The following is a 10444-nucleotide window of genomic DNA, read 5'->3' as shown; positions in this document are numbered from 1 at the left end:
CCCCTGTACAGTCCCTAAGGACTCTCTGGTTGTCCAGGACTCCGGGACAATTCCCTGTGCTCCGTGAGCAGTGGGAACAGCAGAAAATAGATCCTTGAGAATTTCAACCAAAGAGCCTCCCCTGAGAGTGAAGAAATGATTAACCGATAACAGAGGCTCAGATTGTCGGAGCACTGAGACTTGCAGACTTGCTAGAGTTGTCCTGCACTGCTAAAACCCCAGAGAGAAAAGAAGAGCCAAGCGTTAGACGTGCTCATTTCTCTATCAGCATTTCTGGGCTGCTGCTCATTGTCATAGAATCTGAGCATCTGCTGCTACTCCCGGCTGATGAGCCCTGTGCTGAGTCCCTGAGACCGGGACCTGGACAGGGTCTTGTGCATCCTTGTTTCAAACGTAGGATTTCCACACACAGTAACAGTCCCTCCCCTCTGATGGCCTCTTTCTGACAGAGGTCAATACAGATTGCCTCAGCTTAGTCATAAACCCCTGAGTGTGCAATATCCTGCCATGGGGAAGTGCAGCTTCCTGAGCCCCCTTCACTGATCAGCACGTGCCCTGAAGCCTAATGAGGTAATCATAGAATCATAGAATATAAGACTAACCTCAGCTATATAATCCCAGCCAGGGCTTTGTCAAGCCTCAGCTTAAAAACCTCTAAGGATGGAGATTCCACCACCTCCCTAGATAACCCATTCCAGTGCTTCACCACCCTCCTAGTGAAAAACTTTTTCCTAATGTCCAACCTAGACCTCCTGCCCTGCAACTTGAGACCGTTTCTCCTTGTTCTGCCATGGGTAAGCACAGCTTCCTGAGCCCCCTTCAGCCTCTCTTTATCCCAGCTACAGTAACTGCACAGGCTGTCATTGGGGTGGGGAGGGTGCAGGGAGATGTTCAGAGGCGAGTGAGGTGTCCATTGTCCATCCACACTCAATGGGACTCTGCTGCCCACTGCTCTTGTGCCTTTGACATTCTCCCCCCGGGGTCTAGTAGATCATGCACTGGTCTGGAACTCAGGAGACCTGGTCAATTCCTAGCTCGGGCACAGACATCCTGTGTGACCTTGGATGTGTCAACTCATAATTCACTCTGGGCTTCAATTTCCCCTCTGTAAAATAGGGAGAGCACTTCCCTGCCTCAGGGGGTTGTGGGGATAAAAAACCTCTAAGAGTGAAGAGGGCCATTTGAGGCACCAGAGGTACAGCCGTACTTGTTTATCGTAAGCATCATTCCTGCCTGTTTCAGGACTCCGCTCCACTGTGATCTGGATACTGCACACCCTGCCACACACACTGTGCGTTCCCCCCCCCAATCAGTGTTAGAACTGTCCCGCACCCTTTTCTGCCACTCCAGGGTCCCCACAACTCCTGCTAATATCCAAAATCCAAGCTTGTGGGAGCTTCATTTAGTCAGTATCTGTAAGAGCTTCACCCTTACCTCAGGGCAACCATGTACCCAGTCCCAGCAGCCAGCCGAGAGCTTCTTCCTACTTCCAAGGTCGCTGCCAGGAGCTGCTCTGTCCCTGCTTTTGGAGTGCCTTTGTCCAGCCAGCAGTACCGTTCTTACTCCTCTGCCTCCATGCAGCAACTGACTCTGCTCAGGTCCTGCAGCTCCTTTTAGTAGGGTCTGCTGTGTTCTGATTGGCTGCTATCTGCAGCCTCTCCCTGATTATTTGTTTTCCCCACTGCCACTCTAGGCAGCCAGGAGGACTCACCTCTACTGCTCTTTCCATGTCAGGGTGTGGTAGAAGCATGAGGCCTCCATAGGGGGTTTTGAGTTATGGTACTTCCCGACACACGGAGAGACTTCAGAGACTGACAAGGGTGACAGTGGTTCTGAGCTGGGCTATTGTTGCTGGTGCCTCTGTTTTGGAAGCGTAGAACGGCTTTTCCTTAAATATTACAATTATTCATCTCGGACAAAACCTAAGTAGGATCCAGAATAGCAGCTATTCTTCATGTCTGCACTTAAGTCACTATTATGGCTCATCCCCACTTCACCGTCTTTTAGTTATTAATACAGTCATATTGTTTCAATCAAACCATTGTCTATGAATACTGGGCATGGCAGGGCTGCATTGTCCCCCTAGCTTTGGTCTCCACACACAGTCCAAGGGCACAGTCAACTTACTCTGCAGTGGGGCCACAGATGTGGGAGAAATGTAAGCTCTGTTGGGCTACCCTGTCCTGGTACCCAGAGTCCCAAAGGTCTCAGGCTGACACCACCTAGGACCGACCTCTGGTAAGGGGGCCTCTGCTGCCAGGACAGGGAAAGGAGGTTTGTGCTTTTGGCAGCCACATGGACCTGGTACCAGAGACCAGCTTCCAGATCCAGGTAAAAGATCAGCAGCTGTGAGGTCTGTTCTAGCCAGGAGGGATTAAACCCATTCACTTCCCACACCTGGATTGAGAGAGCCAGGAATCCCAGCCACATGGCCCTCAGTGACACAGCCAGAGCAAACACAGCTCACCCAGGTCCCTTTACCTGCAAGTGCAGGACCTACAGTTACTTCTCACTCTGCCTGGGACTCCTCCATGTGTATTCTCTGACATCTAGACCAGGAGAATCTAGTCCCGGTAGGAACTGAATGATGTGGGAAATGGTTCAGTCAGGGCTCACTCCTTATCCATCGTCAGACAGAGTGTGGGGGAGAGACCAGAGATGTCTGTCTGTCTGGCCTTTTCGGGCATGTGGGATTTTGACCTTCCTGGACGGACATGGTAATCAAGAGACATTTCGTGGAGACAAATGGGTGCTGGGGACTCTGAGCTGAGCTGCTGTTGGTAGATGGTCAGTGCTGGAATTGTAGGTTGGCTTTTCCTTGTACTACAACTGTTTACCTGTGACTAAGCCTAGGGAGGACCCAGCATTGCAGGGTTTTTTCATTCTGCAGCAGGTGATCAAAGTCTGGGTGAAAAAAAAATCAAATCTCTACTGCAGCCCCTCCTATGTGGAGAACATGGAGAAGCCAAGACCCAGCCAGACCCTCCGTGCACAGTGACCCCAGCCCAGCTACCACTTCAGATACAAAATCCTGACTGATTTGATGGCTGGGGTCACCTACCACAGTCATTGCTTTCCCAGGACAGTCAGTGGGAACCCACTAATCCCTCTCCACTCGACCTGTCCCTTTAGGGGGCTGCTGCGCTCACTGGCCCTTGTGCTCTCCTTCGGTGTCTGTGAGGATAGCTAGTTTTAGGTGGGGTAAGTAGAAAGGTGCCTCCCAGTCTGGCGGTGTGTGGGGACATGGGCGTGGAGTGAGGCTGGCACACAGGCTGGACCATGGCTGATGTACCACAGTGCTGGAGATGTGTAGTGTTGACATGAACCATCCCTGAGCTAGCCCCCACCCTGGCCACACTGACCACCTCCTCATGGACTCACAACTGGGATCACAGGTGCCCGCTGGTGAGCTGAGAGTGGAGACCGAACCCCACGTGCAGCTACCAAAGGGGCTTCTCCTGATCCCCCGGTGACCGAGCAGCCCTGCTGCGAGACCAGCACTCTCCAGGCACTATGGGCCCGGCTCCGGTGCAGAGGGATGGTGTCTGGCACTGAGGGGTCGGCAGTGTAAAGGCCGGTGCCATGTGTAGCCGCAGGGGGTGACATCACACCAGATTGGTCCCCACCACTGTGGAGCTGCTTTCCCAACCCGGCCAGGCAGCTCGCTGGGCTGAGGGGCTGCTGTGGTGGGGGGATGCGTGGCAGGGGGATGTGCCTGTGGCAACAGCTCACCCCAGCTGCTCTTCAGCCATGGTGAGCCACGCCTCAGACTGCCCATGTCTGCCTCAGTCAGGGCAGCTGGGCAGCCATGTTTTCCTGGCCAGCCACCAAGGCATGACGCAGGTGATGGTGATGAAGCTCACCGCCGATAGGTGCCCCCAGGTCCACGAGGCCCCAGATGGTGGTAGGAGGCGGCTCTGAGCGTGAGGACACAGCAGGGTGTCACCGAGTAGGAAGGAGTCCCCTCAGGAGCTGACCTGCCCTGGGTCATTGCCCAGCGTGGGGGTGCGGTGGGCCTTTGTTGATCCAATAGGATCTCCGGTGTCTCCTCAGTGGGGTCAGGTTCTCCCTCAGTCCCCTGGGTAGCAGGTCCCTGTAGCCATTGTGCAGGGTCTGCTTCCCAGGGCTGGATGTGGCCCAGCCGCTGAGGCCAGCTGGTTCAGCGCACTCGAGTCCCATGGGCTGCGTGGGGCCTGGCGATGGCCACATGGATACACGTGCCAGATGTAGAGGGGCTGGGATACCACTGGCCATCTCCCATCTCCACTCCTGGCCCTGTCCACCTCCCCCTGGCTGGGGTGCTGCTCTCTTCTCTGGATAGTCCCTGTCATGGCTACTACTTGCCAGAGAGTCCTTCCCCACCTCCCAAGCTGGCAGCATGGCCAGGACTCATCCCTGCTCTCCCAGGCTGGGACCAGTCACAGATGGGCTGTCTGCCCCTAGTCCCCCAGCTCTGGCCGTCTCTCTTTCCCTGGCACTCTTCCTGTACCACCTTCCTCTGGCCTCCCTCTGTCGATCAGACCCTCCCCAAGGTCTGCTCTGGTTGCACAGACTGGGTCCCTGCCCAGCTGCTGCCCCCTCTCTTAGCAGAGAGCTTGGCCTCCTCTCCCCGCAGGGCTACCCAGGGCAGCTCACCCCCCATCCTGCCCAGCCCTGCAGTGTCTCTTCTGAGCTGCCTGAGCCACGGGCTATGTGACCTACTGTAGCTCTGGGATGTGGCTGTCACCAGAGCCCTGGGCTGGCTGGTCCATTGCCTGGGGTGAGGCCCAGCCCACAGAAACGGCACCTGGTCACTAATAAAAGCAGCGAGTTCTGGGGTGGGGAACCTGTGCCTGAGATGCTCCACTGTCAAGTTTTGTGCCCTGGACGTTATGCCCCTGAGAGTGTGATGTTGTGGGAAATGCTCCAGTTCCGTAACTTTACTGCTTCCACGCAGAGGCAGGGCGACCTGGCTCCTCCTCACCGATGTATGTAGTACATACGTGCTGTGTTGTCTGTCATCACTCTTGGGTGAGTTCCCTTGATCAGTGGGAGGAAATAGGGGAGGACGTTCCTGAGTGCCCTCAGTTCGGGCTGTTTTGTGTGGAAAGAAACCACTGTGGACGACCATTTGGCCTGTGTTGTAAGGTTGTTTAGGTGTGCACCCAACCTACGAGGGATGTGTCGGTGATGAGAGTAACAGCAGGGAAGTTTGCGACCTGGCTCCTCCCTTCCGATGTATGTATCATAGAATCATAGAATATTAGAGTTGGAAGGGACCTCAGGAGGTTATCTAGTCCTATACATACGTGCTATGTTGTCTGTCAAGACTCCTGTGTGAGTTCCCTTGATCAATGGGAGGAAATGTGGGCAGTCGTTCCTGACTGCCCTGAGTTCGAGGAGGTTGATGTGGAGAGACACCTCCATGGATGACCATTTGCCCTGTGTTGTAAGGTTGTTTAGGTGTGCACCCAGCCTAGCAGGGAAGTGTCGATGGTGAGAATTAACGTGAGGGAAGTTTGCGAAAAGAGGTTCCCCTTGCAAACATTTGCTGCATTTCTGCAGCAGTGCAGGGAATTTATGACTGTGGTGGGTAGTGACAGAGGTGTGTCTAGTCTCTCTGTTTGGTCTGGTGAGAGAGATAAACCACATCTGGAGGCACCACTTTAGAGATAAATACAAGTTTCAGAAGTATTAATTTTCAGTTCAAAACCAGCACAAATGGAAGCAGCTAAAATAAAACAACAACTGTGTGAAGTTTGCTCCCCTCTCCACACATAAAATGAAAAGTAATCAGGGAAGTTTGAGAAAAGAGGTTTTCCTTACAAACATTTTCTGCATTTCTCTTTTAAATCTATGGCTGTAGCAAAGCAAATACACACCAGTAGCTGTGCAGCATTTGGTGTATCTGTGGACTCATCCATCTGAATGGAATAAGATGGGCTCTGACCAACACTTTCTAGGAGCTGCTCTTTTATATCAGTGGACCTCACCGCAGTGCGGCATGACACTGTGTGGTTAGACACAGCTAGCTGTCTAGCTGTAATGCTGCTTTCTCCCCTATTGTCACCACACACATATCCTTTACCAAAAGCTGCTAAAGGAACTGCTCTGGGCCCAGCTTATTTCAAGCTGGGCTTTACATGGAGGCACCAAGGCCTCAAGGTGCTGAATGCAGCCAAGTGCTGGCAAACGACAGTATGCAGCCCTGCAGGCTACGCCGGCATTTCAAAACAAGACACCCCACCTTCGTATTGAAATCCGGAGAGTTTATTGAGAAGAAACTCAAGGAGTTAACAGGACAAAAACATGTTCTTGAAGCGTTCGGCACTGTTAACACGAAGGCTACTGAGCCTTCTTACCGTGTGGCTTTGCACACTGCAGCTGGGAATAGCAGTTTCTCACCTATGTTGTGTGGTTTAGCAGCTTTGGTAAAGGATATGTGTGTGGTGACAATAGGGGAGAAAGCAGCATTACAGCTAGACAGCTAGCTGTGTCTAACCACACAGTGTCATGCCGCACTGCGGTGAGGTCCACTAATGTAAAAGAGCAGCTCCTAGAAAGTGTTCCTTCCCCCTGGCTGCCCAGTGTGGGGTTTGTACAGCCCATCACACACCTTCACGTAGCTCCTCAAAATGGGTAGCAACCTGGGCAGCAGTGACCATGAGATGGTCGAGTTCAGGATCCCGACAAAAGGAAGAAAGGAGAACAGCAGGATACGGACCATGGACTTCAAAAAAGCAGACTTTGACTCGCTCAGGGAGTTGATGGGCAGGATGCCCTGGGAGGCTAATATGGGGGGGGGGAAGGAATCCAAGAGAGCTGGTTGTATTTTAAAGAAACCTTAATGAGGGTGTTAAGGTTCCATCCTCATGATGGTCAGGTTATCCCCCCAACACCTTCTTCGACAGCCCCGGGGATTGTCGCTGGCAGAGAGAGGACACTGGACTGGATGGACCATAGGTATTAGGGAAATCTTTTTCCCTACCAGGGTGGTGAAGCACTGGAATGGGTTACCTAGGGAGGTGGTGGAATCTCCATCTTTGGAGGATTTTAAGCTGTGATGATTTAGCTGAGGTTAGTTCTGCTTTGAGCAGGGGGTTGGACTAGATGAGATCCTGATGTTCCTTCCAACCTAATATTCTATGATTGTATGATCAAATAACAAAGGAAAGCTTTCATTAAATACACAGCTATTTGTATTTAATCCAACCTGTGCTACAAGCCCCAGAAGGAGTTGCTCCACATTAGCAACAAAGCTATGAGTGGATAATCAAATTCAAAATCAGAACCTCAGTCCTGGTACTTGTGCCCCGCAGGCGGGTTGGCAGATTTTCACACTAGAAACGGCAAATGACGGTAGCCTGGCCATTCCAGCGCGCCCCTTGTAGAATTTCCCAACTCTCCTGAATTCAGGACCTGCCCCTCCGGCCAGATTTCTTTGAAGTCCCACTCCTTCCTGGGCAGTAATGTCCTTCAACTAATGTCCTCCACCAGCATGGGAGCAAATGGAGGAAACCCCAGAAGATTTCCCATCCCTTCTGGCACTTCCCTTTCATGAGAATTCAGGGAGACGGATTTGCAGAGGCTGTTGGCATCACCCTGCAAGGAGTAAGTCGGCTGCTGGAAGCCAGGGTGACACCATGATGCTTGTGGGCTGGTTACTGGTGCAGGGCCGTGAGCCATAACAGGACAGTGTTAAAGCACCCAAGGTTACAAGGCAGGTGGAGACAGACCCTTTCCTGGTCTTGGTGCTGCCCAAAATGTCACAATTTATGCCACTTTGTAGCATCTAAGCAGGGTGCTGTCTGCGAAACACTGAATCCCCTTGATGACACGGCATGTGGGAAACTTGTCAGAGAGAACAGGTCACTTGAATTAGAAAAGGGAGTTTGACTAGTATAGAACTGGAAAGCCTGAGATTGCGTCTTTGTTTATTTTCTATGTAACTTATCTGCGTTTGCTTTCCCTCACTCTTTCATCAGGTCCTTTCCTGCTGATCTGCTGCCTATCCAGCAGCCCCTAGTCTGGATCAGTGTATGGGATTCTTCCATCCTTCATCTTTTCATCTGTGATTTTTCTATTAAATAGACTTTTTGTTAATTTGTCCCCAGTATGTGTACAATGTGTGTACCAAAATGTGTGAACTGATAATTGAGGGCAGATTTCATGGCTTTTGGGGGGACGAAGCAGAGGGGAAAACTCCAAGTATCTGCTAGGTAGGAATTCAGAGAGACTCATTTGAGGAGACTCACCACTGAAAGACATTGTTGGGGCCTGGTGGATGGCGGATTTGGGGACCTGGTGATGGCAGAGAGGAGCAATAGACTGAAAAGTGAAGGAGAGTGAGGAATGGTGAGAATCAAGAACCATACTGATGGAAAATAGGCCTGAGAGCACATGAGAAATCATCAGCGCTGGTGGTGTGGAAGTCTCGGAAAGGCCGAGTGACAGGATGTGTGGGGTTGGGGGATGACAGGTGATGCTGAAAGCGATCAAGTGATGGTCGGAGAGATGGAACTTAGGAATGGAGAGGGCAGTGCTTGGTGATGGAGTGATAAGACATTAGGTGTGAGAAACTTCTTAATCTGTGAATTGCCACAAGGCTGAGCTCAGCCAAATTGAGACAGAGCATCCTTGATTAATGAGGAGACATCCAATCCCCCTCCTGTCCCGAAGGTTTAAAGTCAGTGGCCCCAGGCGATCACATTCTGCAGATGTATTTTCCCACTTTGTCACGAAGTTCTTTGGTTTTGACCCCATAAATGATAGGGTTGAGCATGGGGGGCACAAGGCAATAGAGGTTGGCCAAGAGGATGTGCACATGGGCAGCGATGCCCTGACCGAAACTGTATGTCAGGGTGGAGAAGAGGATGGGAGTATAAGATATCATCATCACACAGATGTGGGCTGTGCAGGTGTTGAGGGCTTTCCGGTGGGCTTTCTTGGAGGAGATCCTGAGGACGGCCGTGATGATCAGCCCATAGGACAGGCCAATGAGTGTCAGGTCTAACCCGATGATCACTAATGGCATCACCAGCCCATACGTCCGGTTGATTCTGGTGTCCCCACATGACATCTTCACCACAGCGTTGTGCTCGCAGTACGTGTGGGGGATGACGCGGTAGGCACAGAATGGCAGCCTCCGCAGCAGCAGGGGCTCCGGAAGAACCAAGAGCACAGCTCGTATCAAACCCACTAGCCCTAGCTTAGCGATTCGTGTGTTGGTGAGGATGGTGCCGTATCTCAGAGGGTAACATATGGCGACATAGCGATCAAAGGCCATTGTCACGAGGATGGCTGAGTGCATAGCAGCAAACACAGAAAGGAAGAACATCTGGGTGAGGCAGCCATCCATAGTGATGCTTTTGAAATCGAACCAAAATATGCACAGTGCCTTCGGCACAATACAGGTAGATCCACCGATCTCTGTGAGCGCCAGCATGCAGAGTAGCAGGTACATGGGTTTGTGCAGGGTCTGCTCTTTGCTTACAACAAACAGAACCATGAAATTTCCCAATAGGCTGATGATGTAGAACATAGAGAAAGGGATTGAAATCCAGATGTGAGCAGCTTCCAGTCCCGGGATGCCATTTAGGATGAACGTTGGGGTGCTGGAGGAGGTAAGGTTGAAAGCCTCCATGAGGCAGTCGAGTTGCCAATGAGGATCTGAAATGCTCAGTTTTCTGTGAAGGGAGAAAGGCCCAGTGAGTGGGTTATGGGCGTGATAAGAAATAGCATGGTAAATATTTTATAGTTACTAACAATCTAGAAAGACGGATGAAGAGTGAAGTTGCAACATTATTGCCCTTTAGTCAGCACTCTTGAGGCACATTTGGATTATGGTGTCCAGTTTTGGGCCCCCCATTAGAGGCAGCATGTGGAGAAATTAGAAAGAGTCCAGTGGAGGGAAACAAAATTATTGGGCTGCTTTGACACGTGATTTATGGGGCTTGTTTAGTCTGCCAAAGAGAACAATGAGGGGGGATCTGAAGGTTCCACGGAGGATGGAGCTAGGCTGTTCTCAGTGGTGACAGATGACAGAACTAGGAGGAATGGTCTCAAGTTGCAACGGGTGAGGTCTAGGTTGGATAGTAGGAAAATCTTTTTCACTAGAAGGGTGGTGACGCACTGGAATGGGTTACCTAGGGAGGTGATGGAATCTCCATCCCTTGAGGTTTTTAAGGAATGGTTTGACAAATCCCTGGCTGGGAAGATTTAGTCGGGTTTGTCCTGCTTTGAGCATGGGCTTGGACAAGACGACCTCCTGAGGTCCCTTCCAAACCTAATATTCTATGATCCTATGATTTCCACTTGGCACCAAATTAGTTAGGGCATAGTCCAGTCCAAAGATGTTCCCAGAGGGAGCTAACCGACCCCGGTGAACGAGCCGCATGATGGGAGATGAGTTCAATTTAAAATAAATGAAACATAGACACCTAATGGAGGGAATAACTTGAACTCC

The 10444-nt window shown here is 51.4% G+C and overlaps 1 protein-coding gene across 1 annotated transcript; it reads right to left on the bottom strand.

Moving 5' to 3' along the window:
• Nucleotides 1-8683: 8683 nt before the first annotated feature.
• Nucleotides 8684-9622, bottom strand: LOC137149872 (olfactory receptor 52P1-like). Its single transcript, XM_067543495.1, has one exon. It carries the CDS (start codon nucleotides 9620-9622, stop codon nucleotides 8684-8686), a length of 939 nt encoding a protein of 312 aa, XP_067399596.1.
• Between the last annotated feature and the right edge of the window lie 822 nt (nucleotides 9623-10444).

The sequence above is a fragment of the Emydura macquarii genome, unplaced genomic scaffold (genome assembly GCF_026122565.2).
Source record: "Emydura macquarii macquarii isolate MOO-44397 ecotype Brisbane River unplaced genomic scaffold, CSIRO-AGI_Emac_v2 contig_77, whole genome shotgun sequence".
Classification (NCBI taxonomy): Eukaryota; Metazoa; Chordata; order Testudines; family Chelidae; genus Emydura; species Emydura macquarii.
Note: the sequence above shows the minus strand (reverse complement) of the source record. Positions and strands in the feature narration are given on the sequence as shown.

Excerpts from the sequence above, each read along its gene's own strand:
- LOC137149872 (XM_067543495.1), bottom strand. The coding sequence starts at position 9,622 with ATGGAGGCTTTCAACCTTACCTCCTCCAGCACCCCAACGTTCATCCTA.